This window comes from Heterodontus francisci, chromosome 47 (assembly GCF_036365525.1).
Source record: "Heterodontus francisci isolate sHetFra1 chromosome 47, sHetFra1.hap1, whole genome shotgun sequence".
In the NCBI taxonomy this organism is placed as follows: domain Eukaryota; kingdom Metazoa; phylum Chordata; class Chondrichthyes; order Heterodontiformes; family Heterodontidae; genus Heterodontus; species Heterodontus francisci.
Window position 1 is genome coordinate 6,012,662 of NC_090417.1, and position 20,057 is coordinate 6,032,718.

General features: G+C 43.9%; 2 protein-coding genes across 3 annotated transcripts in view; one reads left to right on the top strand and one right to left on the bottom strand.

Annotated features, from left to right (window-relative positions):
• Positions 1 to 20,057, bottom strand: part of zgc:110329 (uncharacterized protein LOC550500 homolog) — a 331,911-nt gene that overhangs the window by 289,749 nt on the left and 22,105 nt on the right. The gene's annotated exons all lie outside the window — the stretch shown is intronic.
• LOC137357269 (substance-P receptor-like) overlaps positions 1 to 20,057 on the top strand; it is a 57,478-nt gene that overhangs the window by 20,411 nt on the left and 17,010 nt on the right. The window contains exon 2 of the mRNA XM_068023490.1: positions 6,987 to 7,187. Coding sequence (XP_067879591.1) covers positions 6,987 to 7,187 — 201 coding nt within the window. The remainder of the gene's footprint in view (positions 1 to 6,986; positions 7,188 to 20,057) is intronic.

Consider the following 20,057-nt stretch of genomic DNA (forward strand, 5'->3'; position numbering starts at 1 on the left):
CTAAAATGGACCGGGTCTGGAGGGACACGATGTTCAAATCTCTGGACAAGGGCGGGAAAAATGTACCCAACGTGGCCCTCATCCTGATGACCGCCTTTGTGTGCGGCTGCACCAAGCTGTGTGTAGATCTCCAGTACGCAAACTCCAAGTGTCACTACGTGCTGAGGTTCTATCTGTCCCCGGTGTTGCGAAGGATGGGCCTGGGCACATTGCCGCGGAACGCTCCATGCAGTTGGGCCGTGCCGTACCACCTATCCTTCGTGGAGCAGTTTCTGCGGGAAAACACCTTTGACCACCGGTCCATCAGGCAGTGGTCTGCACGGAATGTCCTCAAGGCCCTACGGGAAAAGGAAACGGTGGATCCTGTCGGATGGTTCCCTGAGCAGACCGTCAAAGTCATTTGGCGGAATGCCTCATCACCAGAACTTTCAAACAAGCACCAAGACGTAGCTTGGCTGGTGATGAGAAGGGCCCTCCCCGTCAGATCCTTCATGCACACCCGAAGTCTCGCCCCCTCCGCACAATGCCCCCGTGGTGGCTGTGGTGGGGAAGAGACGGTCGCCCACCTCCTTCTGGAATGTGCCTTTGCAAAGCAGGTGTGGAAAGAGATGCAGTGGTTTTTGTCGAGGTTCATCCCAAGCAGCTCTGTAACACAGGAGTCTGTGCTCTACGGGCTGTTCCCAGGGACGCACACCGAGACAAACATCAACTGCTGCTGGAGGACTATCAATTCGGTGAAAGACGCCCTTTGGTCTGCCCGAAACTTGCTGGTCTTCCAGCGCAAAGAGTTGTCCACCACCGAATGTTGCAGACTGGCACATTCCAAGGTCCAGGACTACGTGCTGAGGGACGCACTAAAGCTTGGGGCAGCCGCAGCAAAGGCTCAATGGGGAAAGACCACTGTGTAAGGTCCCCCCAACAAGCTGAACTGAGGGGCTGGATCCACGGAAAACCCCTCAACTGTACCGGGAAAATTTTGTGTGTTGGAAAATGTAAAAATGCATCTCGCATGACAAATGAAATGGAAGGGTTGAGAGGCAACTCATGATTGTAATGAAGGAAACTGATCACCTTTGCACTGTTTGTATTTTTTGACTTGGTGCTGTTTGAAACTGTTTGGTAATATATTTTTTACAGATTTTTATGAATAAAGTATATTTTGGAAATAAAAAAAAATCCCATTTTATTCCTTGAGGAGTGCTTGATCATCTTTCATCCTTTTTCTCTTTTTACATGCCTGGGATTGGGATCCCCAGAGTTTTAGACAGGAATCTACTTTCCAGCTGTGCATGGCATGGTTTGTTAAAGCTCTCATGTGCAAGGCACTGTACCTCCCAGCCGATTCATTTTCAGAGCTGAATCAGTCACCTCTCACAGTCTTCCCCCTGATAAAATGAAGGTCACCAGTACATTTGCATCAGTGCCGTGATTGGCATCCCAATGCTCTAAACCCCTGCAGCACTCAATCAAGCATTGTTTGAAGAATGTAAATAAGTTCCTCACCACCTCTCCTCAGGGATTCTGCAGTTGAAGAACTCTTCTGACTTAATATTTGCAGTTTTTAAAATTGTGCATTTTGAAACAATAATAATGGATTTTTTATGGATGAGTGAGAGGCCCAGTTTTTAACACATGGGCATTACAAGAGTAGAGCCTTTTCAAGGCCCTCTGATTATCATCGTGCTTGACTTGCCTTCCACCATTGGAACCGATGCGATGTAGCAAGTTCTAAACTGATTCCCATTTCTTCCACTGCATCAGCACCTATCGAGTAAGGAAGAGATGTTTCTGCCAGCATCCCCATTGCTGATTATTAATCATGAGTTGGCTCAGCACTTCGGGAAGGATTATTGGCCTTGGAGGAGATGCAGTGCCCATTCACTACAATGATACCTGGGCTAAAATGATTCCATTCTGTAGTCAGGTTGCACAGACTAGACTTGTATTCTTGAATTTTAGATGACTGAGACATGATTTGATTGAGGCGTTAAAGTGACTCAAAGGATTTGATAGGGTAGATACAGAGAAACTATTTATTCTGCTGGGGATTCAAAAACAAGGAGACACAATCTTAATAACGCCAAGAACTGTTTACATTTATATCGCACCTTTCATGTCGTAAAATATCTCAAGGTGATTCACAGGAGCGCGAACAAACAAAATGTGACACTGAGCCACATGAGGAGTCATTAGGGCAGATGATCAAAAGCTTAGTCAAAAACATTGGTTTTAAAGAAAGTCTTCAAAGAGGAAAGAGAGGTAAAGAGGAGGTAAAGTTAAGGTGTGAATTCCAGAGCTTAGCACTGAGATAGCTGAGGGTATGGCTGCAATGATGGAGTGATTGAAATTGGGGATACATAAGAGGCCAGAACTGGAAGACCACAGATATGTCAAGGGTTATGGGGCGAGAGGAGATTACAGAAATAGGGAGGGGGAGAGATCTTGGAGAGATTTGAAAATGAGGATGAGAATTTTAAACTTGAGGCATTGCTTAACAGAGAGCCAGTTTTGGGTGATGGGTGAATGTGGGTTGCTCTGACTTAGGATATGAGCAGCAGAGTTTTTGGATGGTTGAAAATGGGCAGTCAGCCAATAGCTGAAGCTAAGAAAGGTGTGGATGAGAGTTTCAGCAGAAGATGATCTGAGGCAGGGATGGAGGTGGGAAATGTTATCAAGGTGGAAATAGGCGGTCGAAGTAATGGTGCAAATATGTGGTCAGAAGCTCATCTCAGGATCAATTAGAATACAAAGGCTGTGTACAGTCCAGAACAGCTTCAGACAGTTGTTGGGGAGAGGGATGAAGTCAGTAGCAAGGAAATGAAGTTTGTGGTGGGAATCGAAGACAATAACTTTGGTTTTCCTAGTATTTAGTTGGAGGACATTAAACTTACAAAGGAAAACAGGAAAGACTTTACCACTCAAAGAGTAGTAGAAACCTGGATTTCTCTCCTCCAAAAGGTGATTGGATTCAATTGTTGCTTTCAAGAATGAGATCACTATATTTTTTTCGGCAAGGGTATGAAGGCCCTGTAGAGGTACAGAGCATGCAGCCATAATCTAACTGAATGGCGAAACAGGCTGGAGGGATTGAATGGCCTCCTGCTTCTCCTAATGTTCCCATTAGTCATGCTAGAAAATATGGAAGCGCCAATGTGTGGTGAGTACGTTATCAGGTGTGGGGGTGATGATTCCCATGACTGAATAGGTAGCTGACAATCAATGGTCTCAATAGCCTTACACAGGAGGTACCAAAGGTTTAGGGCCAGGTAATCAATGAACAAGAGAGAAGTGCTCAGATTTGGCAGATGGTTTATTTGGTGTTCAGTCTGCAGCTCATCAAATTGTCACCAGTTGATCGGGTCATTTTAAAAATGATTCCACAAGCAGCCCAAAAGCACAGTCTTGACCACAGAAAGACAAATATCCTTTGCATGGACTGTGTGGGAAGCTAACTGTGAGGTCGCTCAGAGGTCACAGTAAATGTTAAGGAACTTGACATTGAATGGCTAGCCAAGTGTTTACACCCTTCGCTCCTCTTCACACTTCAGCCTCACAGTAGTCAGGAGGGTGAGTTTCCTGTGATACAGACACAGTTTTATGCATTGCAGTGTCGGCTCAACTGGCACTGTCTGCTTCCAGACTTGGGAAGCCTTTATGCATATTTGGTGGCACTTCACTGTCCTTGTTGGCACATTTGTCAGTTCTCAACATTCTGGTGAGCTGACTCAATTGGGCCGCTAGCACAGGAGCTCCTGTCAGTGCTGGGAAAGAAGTTAGAAATTGACAGCACTTCACCTCGCCTCCATTCCCCGATCCGGAAAGATCTTTCTCAGATATTGGCAGCACTCTTCAAACATGAGTTGTTCCCTTCCCTGCTCTGGTTTCCCCTTTCCTGAAGGCACTGAATTTTGCTGGAGCATGGATCCATGGAGACCAGAACCCTACAAAGCTTCACCCAAGAGAAATTTATCATGTCTCCGTTTTGACATGGGAGTCATCAGAATGTCTATGCCAAGTTCAGCACAATCATGCCTGATCCTGCTCGAGCTAATTGTCTGTAGGCACAAACACACATCAATTCGTACCCCACACATACACACAAACAAACTTCCGGACCCACACATGTACATGCATCCATGCATACACATGCAAACACGCACATACACACCTTTCTTCCTGACAAAGGGTCTATTGTGAAATACTAACCTGTCATTTTTTTTTACAGATACTGCCTGGGGTTTACATTTCCAGCAGGGGTTCGGAAACAGAGATCTGGAGCAGGAAGCTTACTTTCTCTTTAATCAGGAGACACTGAGGCTTTATTCTTGGCTCTTGTTGAAACCCAACTTCCTTAGCGGTCTGGCTTGGTAACCATATAATGCAATCTGTTTATCCTGGAAGCCAGGGAGCTAGCTGAAATCTGCAGTGCTGGGGGTTGAATGTGTACATTTAATGTTGGCTACTCCATTTAAAAGGCACCATCTAATCCCAAGCAACAATTCCAGCTGAATATTCAAAAGAATTCTAGTGCAATTTGCAAAATTGCCCTCACTTAGAAATGTCTTATGTTCCTATTCGGCAATGAAAAAATTTCTTAAAACGAGTCTGAAATGTGAGAAATGTGAGAAAAGAGCATTTGAAATTCATGTCAAACATTTCATCACATGACTTAACTAGAAGTGGGGGGATTTCCCCCATTTTCATATCAGTAGGTCAGAGCTTCATGATGTCATATAAGGCCCAAATCTACACAAAATATCTGCCCTCATACTGTCTCTCCACTACATAACAACAGTGACTGCATTTGAAGATGATTTATCGTAGGATTGCTCCACCATTCCTGGTCATGCCTTCACCTGCCTGGGGCCCAAGATCTTGAATTCGCTCACTGCATTTCTCTGTCTCTCCACTTCTCTCTCTTACTTTAAGTTGCTCCTAAAAACCTACCCTTTTTGACCAAACTTTTAGTCACCTGTCCTAATATCTCGTTATGTAGCTTGGTGTCAAGATTTTGTTTGATAACCTCCTGTAAAATGCCTTAGGACGTTTTATTACATTAAGGTGCTATTTAAATGCAAGTTGTTGTGTGAAGCACTTTGAGACATTTCCAACAGATGTCAGAAGTCTTTCTAGATTTCCAACACAAAGGAATGAGGAATGATTGAGGGAACCAGTAACTCCATACTGACTTGGCTTGGTGATAGTAAGCTTCAGTGAGGTACAGCCCAGAGCACTAACATGAACGTTTTAAAGTTCCATCCATCAGCTCAGCAGCAATAATGGGGCTGAGTGAATTCACTCCACTGAACCAGCCTGGCCACTCCAGTCATCTGTATCCCTTTCTGTGACAAATCCCTCTTGCTATTGTCTGTCGAGCACAACTGTGATCTTCCTTGCCTCTTGCTCCACATACCACTGTACAAAGGGCCAAGGAAGACACACAAGCTCTTTCCGTTGCTCTAACATGCTCAAACTATTGCGGTCATCTTTCAATGGCTGTATGGCCCTTACGTTTCTCAAAGTCCCAGTGGGGCAAAACAGCAATCCTTTGCCTCCCCATGCTCTTGGATAATAGTAAATGCCCACAGTTAATCTAATTTTTACTCCAGTGCCCTACTGCTATCGGGATAGATGTCAATGCAACTTGAACACACTTCAAGGGAATCAACTAATATTTAATCCTATCACGGAACGTCTTGTAGTTAGAGAGAAGCTCGATTTACACCACATTTGGCTGCTGTGAGTCTGTTTATGAACTATCTCGGAAGCTAAGTATGAAACTTTCAGTAACTTTGAGCTGTGAAATCAAGAGTTGGAATGTTGAAAACCCCAGGGTCTGTGGCTTTTTATCAACGTTGATGCTCTGGGTAGATTCCTGCAATGTATAGTCATGTTCTTTTGACACAATTGCCAGCACACAAGAAAATCCGCAGCAACAGCTGAGCAACATCAATAGGTGAGACATGGCAATAGGTGAGGCACAGCAGTAAACAGAAGGCACTAAAGGGCAGGGCTTGTGGTCGAACTGAAGTGCATGTTGGTCTCACTGGGCCATGTAATTCAGCGGAGACAAGACACAAGGTAGTTAATTTGACAAGTGGATTATTACTCTTGATCCATAAGGAAACCAACGTGTATTTCATTTAAACCTCACACTCTGCTCGATTGGTCCATATAGTTTAAAGGCTTCATGCATTTGCCATGCTGCACTGCATGCGGAATGTATGGTCATTACCATTGATCCTGTACATCATTACTGGCCAGTGTGAGAAAGGCATCTCTAAATGGGTGCCACCACTTGGTGCCAATTTATGACCAGTTGGTTTCGAATCCAAGTTGAAGTGGCTTGAATGGATTTCACGCATAATTTTATAGCTGGCAGGGAGAGGTTACTTTTACCGATACAATCTAAACTGATTTCAAATCCAGTGAAATCCTGCAAGTCTCGAGATTCATGTGAACTTTGCAGCTTGAGGGTATGATAATGGGCATCATTGTTTGGTAAGAGACATGGAGTAAAGACTGGGAAATGGTGTTAAGGGGCTGAACAGTCATTATCGAAATGAATGTGGAGCAGGTTCAAAGTGCTAGACTCTTCATGTCTACTACTGGGTTTCGCTTGTTGCTGGGTCTCACCTATTTCTTGACTTCATGTTTTGAATGTTACTATGTTACTCTGAGTGCCCCATGGCAGGGATTAAAAATAAAACAGTCTGGGACCCCATTCTCAATGGACTCCTGTTGATAAGTGTAGGCAAGTGGATATCAAGTGAGGGCGGGATACCTATCTAAAATGCCCTCACTGTTGAATAGCCCATCAACAACATACAGGAAATAATAACCACTTGTGATGACATTGGCCGACTGGCACCTGTGAAGTCACTTTGCGCTTAACTCAGGGTCCTTGGGAGAGGAGGAGAAAGGATGGAGAATCGCCCTTTAAACCACCTTCTGTTTTTACAGTCTGATTCTTTTCCATTATGCAGGTATATGGCTATCATTTATCCACTGAAACCAAGATTGTCAGCAACAGCCACCAAGATTGTCATCGGAGCTATCTGGGTGGTGGCGTTGTCCCTGGCCTTTCCGCAGTGCTATTACTCCAGGACAGAGCAGTTCCCAGGCAGGGTGGTATGTTATGTGGATTGGCCCGAGAATGCAGAGAATGCCACAAAACATGAAACTACGTAAGTCATCTTTCAATACTGCCTTATTCAGGCATCGTCAGTTATATACACCAATCCCACCCTGGCCCAGGAGCAGAGACTTGCCATATAGATTATTGCAGGTATGCGTCTCTGCTGCATCTTGCAGTGGCCTAATACTTTGTTACCCTGCATTCCAGGGGACCTCACCATTAAGTGTTGTTTTGAAGAAAAAAGACACATTAATTACAGTAAAGCAATGGTTTCAAATTTATGGCTGTGCACAGAACATTAATAAGACTGAGATACATCAACAGTTCTTTGTGCTGTTAATCAAGGGAAGGATGTTGGCTAGGATACCAACAGACTTCCTTACACATCTTCAAAAGTGCCAATGGTTATTTCACATTTAACTTAACAGGGCTCAAGACCTTGGTTTCAAGTCTCACCCGAAAGACAATACACCCATCAGTACAACACTTGCCTCAGTACTGCACGGGAGTGATAGTTTAGATCTTGTTTTCAAGTCCTGGAAAGGGACTCTAACCCAGAGGCAAGACTGCTACCACTGAGCCAGGGCTGACATAATTGCTACCTTCTAAAATAAAAGCAAAATATTGTGGATGCTGGAAATCTGAACTAAAAACAAAGTGCTGGAAATACTCAGTAGGTCTGGCAGCAACTGTGGAGAGAGAAACAGAATTAATGTTTCAGGTCATTTTCATCTGTGCTGAGCTTACTGACCTCAACAAGTGATCACCTGACAAGGGATGAGAGGGAAAAACACAGCCACTGTTCCTAGGCCTGAATGCTTCTGGAACATGTGCAAGTCGGCAACAGAGCTGGGTGACCCCTTCCCCCTGCATCGATTAGCTTTCAGACATTCATTTCTTGCCTCACATTTGAAGAATGGATTCTTGGGCAATAAGGGATGCGTTAGTCTCAATCTTATTTCATTCCTGACCTGCATCATACCTGTGCTACAGTAAATTAGCAGTGGGTCAGAGTATTCCTCCTTCCTTGCAGATACAGTTAATGCTGAGTATTACTGGGGAGAACACTTGCCCATTGAGATCATTCTTTACAGAGCTATGGACAGTGGACACCAAAGATCCTGACAGGTCTAGTGAAGACTTAGTGGAGTGTTGCCTTCAGTCATAATTTAGTATTAGCTCCACACAAACTCTGAACTGGATGATCATACATGAACAAAATCATTGCTGGCCACACAGAAACTCTGAGTAAATCCCAATTCTTGACGATCCTCATCCAGAGTTATTCTCTCTTTCAAACATGTCATTTTAGGTTCTTCTGTTTGTAAGCACCTGCCTCCACGTAAGCAGATCTTGAACTGACAAGAGTGGGTTTATCTCCCTTGCTTTCTTTCTCTCGCTCACTAGCATTCTTCTGCTCAGTGGAGGCACCAGGGCTATACTTCCACACTTTATAACAGAATGGCTGAGATGCAATACTCACTGTGAGGGGTTTTATTGGTGTAGATGCTGACCCTCTAACTCAGCTGCCTTGTCTCTTGTCCTTGGAATTTGGTTGAGTGGGCTGGTCTTCTGAAGACTTCAACAACAAAGATTTCTTGGACCCAACTACATTTTAATGCCTCAAGCTCATCATTTGATGAGAAACAGGGAGAATGAGACAATGAAAAAAAGTGAAGGAAAGGGACAGAGAGAAAAAAGAGAATGAGTGAGAGAGTGGAAATGTAAGTGAGAAAGATGAGATGGAGAAAGAGAGTTAAAGGGAGAAGAAATACCAGAAAGAGAGAGTGGGAGCTTAACATTTTGTGATAGATGCTGAGGGAGAAACAGAAAGAGAAAGTGACACAGAAAAAGATGGAAGAGAAAGACAAAGAATGAGTAAGAAACAGAGACAACAATATAGAACAGGCAGTGTTTCCAGATGATAGTATTTTTCCTTTAAATTAAACATCTCCCTCTCAAAGTTAATGATTGTAAATCAAAATGCACCAAGAAAAATGTGGCAAAAGCTAAATATTTGAAATCCACAACATATAGACGACTCTTTATCAGACTGTGATATTGTCTGGGTAGTAGGTGCAGTCACGTTTCAAGCGTTCAAAATGCATGACAGAAATGTTGGGACAAGACAGAAAGCAGGAATCTGAAGTTTATTGCATCAGATGTTTTGTAGCTTTCTTCCTCACAGGGTGTCCCTAGTAAAATACAAGAATCCTTCTGGGGGTCGGAGCAGTTTTTCAGCTACAAATTAGGTCACTTTATCAGAAAAGTATTATATTTTCTAGAGACACAGAACATAATAGGGTCCACCAAATAGAAAAAGGAGAAACCAGAGCTGGAAACAGAATGTGAATGCCAATGAATTCTACTTGTTCAAACTTCCAAAAAACAACTGAAAAGATGTTGGAAATCCATGGCAGACCTGCCAGTGGTAGGAAAGAGAAAAGATTGGTGAACCATTTATGCATTTACCATTCATCATATCTTCAGTTGGAACAAAGGGTCTATGCTCAAACCATTAATGCTGTCAGATCTACTGTGTATTTCCAGAATCTTCTTGCCTTTTGAGGGGAAATGATACCATCAAAAAACAGAAAGCACAATGTGATGATTAGGTTGCACCCTCCCACCCCCACCCCCCTCACTCTATATCTGATACTTGACAATGTCAGTTTGGCAGCAATCTTTATGATTGATACTGGTTGCCTCAGATTCTATAAAAATCCTAAGACCCGAAGACAAACTTTGGGGTTCTGTCGATTGCTGTCACCTAATGTGAATGGATCTGTTTTTTTCTTTGAGGTTCTGGGCTGAATGGACTTTTAACTGTTAACCTACATTCATTCACTTGCCCTGTTTTTTTAAAATTTACTGGTCGTTGTCCCTGTGCTCAGTGTGAAATCCTTTGGTGATCACTGTTGAAAACTCATGGTTTAAAACTGCCATGTTGCTCCTGTCAGTCAGACTGGCACAATCTCTGTTCTATTTATAAATGTGACGGTGAATTCACTATGTCCTGCCCACCTGCTCGACAGTTCTGGCTCATTGTCACTGCAACACTTTTGAGAGAGAAATGTGCTTCAGCTTTAGTGTATGCTGAAGGTTCTTAAGGAGGACCTGTCATTGGGAATTTCTCGCTTCCTAAAGGTCTTCTCCTCAACAATTTCAACATGAGCAGTAGAAATTCAAGCCTTTAACTGCTGCAAATTTAGCAGAGATTCTGATCAGTTTGAAAGCTGCTGGTTTCTTTAAAGTATTTCCATCTTAATTTGAATTGGTTCTGACACACTTTGTTTTCATGTCAGAAACTGGAAATGCTGCCTTACATTTGGGTTCATTCCATTGCTAACTCTGTGCTTTATAATGTTCACTCCCTCGTTCTTCGTCCAGGTCACAGGTGCACTCACAAGAACAAGCCTCCGTGTGCCAATAGGAATGGTGCCTTGCAATTGGCTGATAGCGAGAAACCCTGTCTATGCTGCTTAAAGCAATGCAACTGGAACAGGTAGCAGAATGAAGTTGGCTGATGCGTAATAACATAGATTGTGGCACATCAACCCAGAACCTTCCACATATTAGAAGCACCATAAAACAAGTCCAGAAAAGGTGCTTTTAGTCAGTCCAAGCTACACAAAATCAACGCGAGCAATTTTCCAATATCTAACCTCTCTTTATGTTCCCTCCTCCCACATGCTGCACTTGTTAGTCCCAAATTTATAAATTTCACTTTCAGGTTGACACTTTTGAACAACACCCACACCCCATATTGGGATAAAGAGACAGAAACCGAATTAACGTTTCGCGTTGATGACCTTTCGTCAGAACTGAAAGATGTTTGAGATGCAATGGGTTTTAAGCAAAAACAGAAAGGGAAAGGGAGGAGGGACGACGAAAAGGGAAGGTCTGTGATAGGGTAGAAGGAAGGAGTGATTAAATGACAAAAGTGATGATGGTGCAAGGCAAAAGGAAGTGGTAATGGGACAAGAAGTGAAACAAATGTTTTGTCGAGAGGAACTGAAAATGATAAAAACAGAATCGTTACTTGCAACTGCTGTCTGAGAAAGTGGAAGCAGTGGTTATGTTCTGAAATTGTTGAACTTAGTGTTGAGTCCGGGGGGCTGTAAAGTGCCTCATGGAAAGATGATGTGCTGATCTTCAAGCTTGCTTTCAGTTTCATGAGAACAATGTCGAAGACCAAGGACAAAAATTCGCGTGAGAGTGGGATGAAAGATAAGGCTGAAGCATTTTCAACAATCTTCAGCCAGAAGTGCCGAGTTGATAATCCATCTCAGCCTCCTCCTGAAGTCCCCAGCATCACAGATACCAGACTTCAGCCAAATTCCATTCATTCCGTGTGATATCAAGAAACGACTGAAGGAACTGGATACTGCAAAAGCTATGGGCCCTGACAATATTCCAGCAATAGTACTGAAGACCTGTGCTCCAGAACTTGCCGCGCCCCTAGCCAAGCTGTTCCAGTACAGCTACAACACTGGCATCGACCCTGCAATGTGGAAAATTGCCCAGGTATGTCCTGTACACAAAAAGCAGGACACGTCCAACCCGGCCAACTACCGCCCCATCAGCCTACTCTCAATCATCAGTAAAGTGATGGAAGGCATCATTAACAGTGCCATCAAGCAGCACTTAATTAGCAATAACCTGCTCAGTGACGCTCAGTTTGGGTTCCGCCAGGGCCACTCAGCTCCAGACCTTATTACAGCCTTGGTTCAAACATAGACAAAAAAGCTGAACTCAAGAGGTGAGGTGAGAGTGACTGCCCTTGACATCAAGGCAGCATTTGACCGAGTACGGCATCAAGGAGCCCCAGCAAAACAGAGGTCAATGGGAATCAGGGGGAAAACCCTCCGCTGGCTGGAGTCATACCTAGCACAAAGGAAGATGGTTGTGGTTGTTGGAGGTCAATCATCTGAGCTCCAGGACATCACTACAGGAGTTCCTCAGGCAAGTGTCCTAGGCCCAACCATCTTCAGCTGCTTCATCAATGACCTTCCTTCAATCATAAGGTCAGAAGTGGGGATGTTCGCTGATGATTGCACAATGTTCAGCACCATTCGTGACTCCTCAGATACTGAAGCAGTCCGTGTAGAAATGCAGCAAGACCTGGACAATATCCAGGCTTGGGCTGATAAGAGGCAAGTAACATTCGTGCCACACAAGTGCCAGGCAATGACCATCTCCAAAAAGAGAGAATCTAACCATCTCCCCTTGACATTTAACGGCATTACCATCGCTGAATCCCCCACTATCAACATCCTAGGGGCTACCATTGACCAGAAACTGAACTAGAGTAGCCATATAAATACCATGGCTACAAGAGCAAGTCAGAGGCTAGGAATCCTGTGGCGAGTAACTCACCTCCTGACTCCCCAAAGCCTGTCCATCATCTACAAGGCACAAGTCAGGAGTGTGATGGAATACTCTCCACTTGCCTGGATGGGTGCAGCTCCAACAACACTCAAGAAGCTCGACACCATCCAGGACAAAGCAGCCCGCTTGATTGGCACCCCATCTACAAACATTCACTCCCTCCACCACCGACGCACAGTGACAGCAGTGTGTACCATCTACAAGATGCACTGCAGCAATGCACCAAGGCTCCTTAGACAGCACCTTCCAAACCCGCGACCTCTACCAACTCGAAGGACAAGAGCAGCAAATACATGGGAACATCACCACCTGCAAGTTCCCCTCCAAGTCACACACCATCCTGACTTGGAACTATATCGCCGTTCCTTCACTGTCGCTGGGTCAAAATCCTGGAACTCCTTTCCTGACAGCACTGTAGGTGTACCGACCCCACATGGACTGCAGCGGTTCAAGAAGGCAGCTCACCACCACCTTCTCAAGGGCAATTAGGGATGGGCTGGCCTGGCCAGCGATGCCCACATCCCACAAATGAATTTTAAAAAAAATGAAGAATACAAATGACAAGTACCCAGATGTTCAGAGTCATGCTTGCAGTCAGAACAGTGATGTTCCACAAAGCAATCACCCAATCTGCATTGGGTCTGCCCACAGAGTAGACCACATTGTGAACTGTGAATCGAATATACAAATTGAAAGAAGTACAAATAAATCCCTGGAAAGGGGTGTTTGGGGGTCTGGTAGGTGGCAAGGTAGGAAGTAAAAGGGCAGATGTTGCATCTCCTGTGCTTGCACGGGAAGGTGCCATGGGATAGGGAAGTATGTTGGGGGTGGTTGAAGGGTGGACCATGGCGTCATGGAGGGAACAGTCCCTTCAGAATGCTGAAAGGGAAGGAGGGGAAGATGTTTTTAGTGGTGGCAGAAATTGCAAAGGATAATCTGGCTGGTGCCATCATCCTGTGAAGTTGAGGAGTTGAAGCAGATGTTCTGATTTATAAATAGCAGGACAATGTGATCCTGTGACTGAATGCCTGACTTGACACACAATACCCCAGAAACATTCACAATTCAGCACCAGAACTGCATCTCAGTGTTGACAGAGTCCTGTTTCACAAAGGTGAAAGCAGAGGGTAAATATCATGCATAGCAGTTCTCAACAAAAAGCCTTCCCACTGGAACATTGGTCAATTGAGAGAGAGCAACCGGGCCCAATAACTTTCAAATGGTCTGGTTGGAAACACAGTTAAAGTTAAAAATCTATGTTCAAGAGCTCTCGCCCTCTGAATCCAATAATTAATAAAATCCTTTGTGAAAACCTACAAGTGAGTGTTTTTATGGAACAGAGAGAATCAGGCAGGCAGTGCAGGAGTCCCCTCAGTCTATCTTGCTTGCTCAGCCGTTTTCCATTTTGGACACTGGTGACAGCGATGGTTCCTCGGGGCAGTGCAGCCACAGCAAAGTCTGTGGCACCATGGGTGGCTCGGCTGCACAGGAGGGGAGGAAGAAGAGTGGAAGAGTGATAGGGGAGTCAATAGTCAGGGGATCAGACAGCCGTTTCTGCGGCAGTAAATGTGACTCCAGGATGGTGTGTTGCCTCCCTGGTACCAGGGTCAAGGATGTCATGGAGCGGCTGCAGGACATCCTTCTGGGGGAGGGTGAACAGCCAGAGGTCGTGGAAGGAAGTAAAGCTGGCAAGAGGAGGTAGAAAAGTAGCAAGTGATATCAGAACGCAGGCGAAACAAAGGCGAGCATCAACTAGGCTTAGAATACAGACTGTCAAGAGGGCAGGGTTTAGGGCACTCTACCTGAATGCATGCAGCATTCGCAACAAGGTAGATGATTTAAAGGCACAAAAAGAGGTAAATGGGTATGATCTAATTGCCATAATGGAAATAAGGCTACAGGGTGACCAAGACTGGGAACTGAATATTCAAGGACATTCGATATTTAGGAAGGACAGGCAAAAAGGAAAAGGAGGTGGTGTTGTGCTGATAATAAGGGATGGGATCAGTACATTAGTAAGGGAGGATCTAAGATTGGAAGAACAAAATGTGGAATCTGTTTGGTGCAGCTAAGAAACAGCAAGGGGCAGCAAACATTGATAGTTGTTGTTTATAGGCCACCAAACAGTAGTGGTAATATGGGGAATGGTATTAATCAGGAGATTAGAGAAGCATGTAGCATGGGTAATACAGTAATCATGGGTGACTTAAATCTGCACATAGACCGGGTAAACCTAATGAGCACTAATGTTGTGGAGTACGAGTTTCTGGAATGTGTTAGAGATGGTTTTCTTGAGCAATATGTTGAGGAACCGACTGGAGAACAGGCTATTTTAGATCTAGTTTTATGTAATGAGAAATGGCTAATTAATAATCTTGTTGTAAAAGAACCTTTAGGGATGAGTGACCATAATATGATAGAATTTTACTTGATTTTTGAAAGTGAGGTAAAGTGAGTTTAATCGGAAGCCAGGGTGTTAAATTTGAACAAAGGAAATTATGAAGGTATGAGGGGCAAATTGGCTGAGGTGAATTGGGAAAATACATGCAAAGGTATGACAGTACATAGGCAATGGATGGTCTTTCAAGAAAGATTACATAGTTTACAGCAACTATATATTCTTTCAAGGCACAAAAACACAAAAAGAAAAGTCAGTCAACCGTGGCTAACAAAGGAAGTTAAGGATTGTATAAGATTAACAGAAAAGGCCTATAAAGTTGCCAGAAATAGTCGTGAACCTGAGGATTGGGAGGATTTTAGAATACAGCAAAGGAGGAAAAAGAAACTGATAAAAGGGAGAATAGAATATGAATGTAAGATAGCAAAATACATAAAAATGTACTGTAAAAGTTTCTACAGGTACCTAAAAAGGAAACGTTTGGCTAAGACAAATGTGGGTCCATTACAGGCAGAGTCAGGAGAATTTATAATGGGGAATACAGAAATGGCAGAGAAGCTAAATGATTACTTTGTGTCTGTCTTCACTGAGGAAGGGACAAGAAATTTCCCAGAATTAGAGATCCAAGGGATTAGGGGAATGAGGAATTGAAGGAAATGAGTATCAGTAAGAAGGTTGTATTGAAGAAGGTTGGTAAGTTCCCAGGACCTGATATTCTACATTCCAGAGCGTTGAAACAGGCAGCTATGGAGATAGTGGATACAATGGTGATCATCTTCCAAAATCCTATAGATTCTGGAGTGGTTCCTGCAGATTGGAAGGTCGCAAGTGTCACCTCACTATTTAAGAAGGGAGGGAGAGAGAAAACAGGGAATTACAGACCTGTTAGCCTTACATCAATCATTGGGAAAATGCTAGAATCTATTCTAAAGGATGTGATAAATGGACACATGGATAATAATGATGTGATTGGGCATAGTCAAAATGGATTTATGAATGGGAAATCACGTTTGGAGTTTTTTTGAGGATGTTACTAACAGAATTGATAAAGGGAAGTCGGTGGACTTGGATTTTCAGAAGGCTTTTGAAAAGTTCCCCACAGGAAATTGGTTAGCAAAATTCAAGCACATGGGATAGGAGGTAATATGCTGGCATGGATTAAAGATTGGTTAACAGGCAGAAAGCAGAGAGTAGGAATAAACGGGTCATTCTCACATTGCCAGGCTGTGACTAGTGGAGTACTACAGGGATCAGTGCTTGGGCTCCAGCTGTGCACAATATATATCAACGATTTGGATGTGGGGACCAAATGTAATCGTTCCAGGTTCATGGATGACACAAAACTCTGTGCGAATGTGTGTTGTGAGGAAGATGCAAAGTGGCTTCAAGGGGATTTGGACAGACTTAGGGAGTGGGCAAGAATGTGGCAGATGGAATATAATGTGGAAAAATGTGAGGTTATCCACTTTGGTAGGAGGAATAGATGTGGAGTATTTCTTCAATGGTAAGAGATTAGAAAATGTAGATATACAAAGGGACCTGGGTATCCTTGTCAATAAGTCACTGAAAGCTAACATGCAGGTGCAGCAAGCAATTAGGAAGGCTAATGGTATGTTAGCCTTCATCACAAGAAGATTTGAGTACAGGAGTAGTGAAGTCTTGCTTCAATTGCACACAACCTTGGTTAGACTGCACTTAGAATACTGTGTGCAGTTTTGGTCCCCTTACCTTAGGAAGGGTATTATTGCCATTGAAGGAGTGCAACCAAGATTAACCAGACTTATTCCCTGGATGGCGGGACTGTCCTATGAAGAGTGAGTGGGGAAATTGGGCCTGTATTCTCTCAAGTTTTGATGAATGAAAGATGATCTCATTGAAACCTACAAAATACTTCAAGGGATAGACAGGGTAGATGCAGCTAAGATGTTTCCCTGGTTGGGGAGTCTAGAACCAGGGGACACAACTGCAAAATAAAGGGGAAACCAGTTAGGACAGAGATGAGGAGAAATTGCTTTACTCAGAGGGTTGTGAATCTTTGGATTTCTCTACCCCAGAGGGCTATGGAAGCTCAGTCATTGAGTATGTTTAAAGCAGAGGTTGATAGATTTCTAACTGCAAATGACATAAGGGGATATGAGGATAGTGTGGGAAAAAGGCACTGAAGTGAATGATCAGCCATGATCATGTTGAACGGTGGGGCAGGCTCAATGGGCTGAATGGCCTACTCCTGCTCCTCTGTTCCTAACAGAACAGCACAATGAATTCTCTGGCCTGTTCCTGGAATGTTGAAGATCCCTGTTAGTTGTGATTGAATTACATGGAGTTCCAAAACCAGAATGTACTGAACTCTGCATCCCAAGTGGGAGAGTGAGCAGGTATCCCTTTCAAAATCAGCCAGTTCAAGGGTGGCTTGGTGGAAGAGCACATCGAAACTCCAATGTGCTGGTGCTATGGATGTCAGGGCAGGGAAGGGTTCATGCTTTTCTCTATATTGTCCATCTCAGACACCACTTGACAGCATCAAGCACTTGATTGCTTAACAAAGCTCCCTCTATTTTGCCCCAGTGATGTGCCTCAACTCCACCTGCAGAAGATCACCCTTTACTGCACCAATTTCCTATACCAGCCCATCCTCAGGCTTGTCTGAGAATTTAGACTGTCCAAACACATTACAGCGCTGCAAAAAGAGGTTGGATTTAAGTCCAGGTCGAGAGGTGAAAGATTGGTACCTACCCCAAGGCACCTCTCAGTTCTCCATTCTAACCGGGATTGCAGTGTGAAGAGAACCAGAATGGTAAACAGCTACAAAGCCAGTGAATGACATACATTCTGATTCACGATCAAAAGGCATGAGAGTAGCAAAGAGGAAACTACTTTAACCATCACACAGGTCCATTATGAAAAGAAAGGATCAGATGATCCTTTCCCCCACAGGGTTATGGGGAGAAGGCAGGGAATGGCATTTGGTGAATTGCCCATTCGCAGATCCAGTGCAGGCATGATGGGCTGAATGGCCTCCTTCTGCACTCTAACAGTTTTGTGATTCTGTGAATTAGGAAGATCCTCCATATCATGGTTCTAAAGTACCAACCCGACTGGATTCCCAGGTTCTGTTGGGACAGTTGAAGCTCTCTGGCGCATATCGCCTTCCTTTTATCATTTCCCCTTCTGATCTCCTCACAACGATAGACCTTATCATCCTTGATATGGACTAAGCCACTTCTAAACATTGTACTGCAGCTTTTCCTGTTTTCCTGGATTGATTACTTTAATCCACAAGAGGTCCTTCATACAAATGGCATCCCTCAGTCCTTTCTTAACCCATCATTTGAATGATGTCACTCAGATTTGTTAGATCTCAATCGACACCATTGACTGAAGTTCAACTATTTTATTTTGAATTCTTCTGGCATTCATGTACATACATCCAATTTTGCTCTTTGCTCCTTAACCACCAGTCTAGTTGTCTGGTCTTGCTGTGTGGGTAATGTGATACTTCTTAATCATTTTTTTTTCTTGGATCTTTCTCTATTACTTCCGCTTCTGTACAGTCCTGACCGCACTTTACCCTTTCCTCCTGTCACCTCATTTAAAAACGCTGTATATAGTGACAACACTATTCGCAGTCAGAATGAAGGTGATTGGGCAGTTCTCCTGTCATTCACGGCAGGAGACCACACCTCTGTAACTGACTGGCACTGATTTTAAGCACACAATTTGTATGATTTAACTAGCCTGCACTGGATGTATTTTGCTAGAGAAATCATTCTGCTTTTATCTAGAAACACTGCTATCGTTTCAGTCATGAGTTTTGTCTGATGTAGTTAGTCGAGATGCTTTTTAAATAGACTCTGTAGACTGTTGTTGTGCGCTGTTTAAATGGAATGTTGTCTGACTAAATGGGCTTTGTGCTAAAATAGACTGTTTAGTTTTAGTTTAGTTTTAGTTATACAGCACTGAAACAGGCCCTTCGGCCCACCGAGTCTGTGCCGACCATCAACCACCCATTTATACTAATCCTCCACTAATCCCATATTTCTACCACATCCCCACCTGTCCCTATATTCCCCGACCACCTACCTATACTAGGGACAATTTATTATGGCCAATTTACCTATCAACCTGCAAGTCTTTGGCATGTGGGAGGAAACCGGAGCACCCGGAGGAAACCCACGCGGACACAGGGAGAACTTGCAAACTCCACACAGGCAGTACCCAGAATTGAACCCGGGTCGCTGGAGCTGTGAGGCTGCGGTGCTAACCATTGCGCCGCCCACTGTGCGACTCCTGCCGTAAATCCCACCTGAACTTCAACTCATTGGCTGATACAGTGGTGTCAATAGACACTCTGTTTAAAAGGTCCTTGTTTCAACCCAATTAGATGTACCGGTGCTTGGGAAACCTTGCATTACAGAAGGATTTTTGCTGGGTGATCTTTCAGCTTCTGAGATTGCATGTGCCTATCAAAGCTGAGCTCCTCCAAAACGCCTTTTATGTTACTAAGAACTCAGCTCCCTCCATCTGTCTCTGCTTCTCTTTCTCCAACTATTCCCCCCCCCCCCTCCCCCCCATTTCTCTCTGTCTTTCTTTTTCAGTTCAATTTTCTCTGCCTCCAAATATATCTATCTGCTTCTATGGGATAATGTAAACTTTGAGTGAGGGTATAAACAGGCAATGTCAAATTAGTCACACATTATACACATCTTCTGACTTTCCTCTTTATTGAAATGAAGGGAAGGGAATATTGGTTGGGCGGTAATATGCAGATAATTCATTATCGCCCATTTTATATCATGACCCAATGTTAAATTGATCCTCCATGTCTTTCTATGCTCCCTGTCTCCATTCCCCACGAGATACAGCCTGTGGAGTTTAATAGCGTGCTGGCAACCAAGAGGTAAAAAGGAGAGAGAATGCACTGAGCTCTGACATCTGCCATGGTCCTTTGTAGCTGCTGATTTAACATGTGTTTGTTGATTATGCACTGAAGCAATGAGCTTCAATGCTGGCAGGAGATTACTGAGGGTGCTATTCAAGTAGGCACAAGCACATCTCCATTCATATGCTTTGATCTTAACTGATCAATAATCAGATGGAAACAGGGATACATGATGCTCATGGAGAGGACGT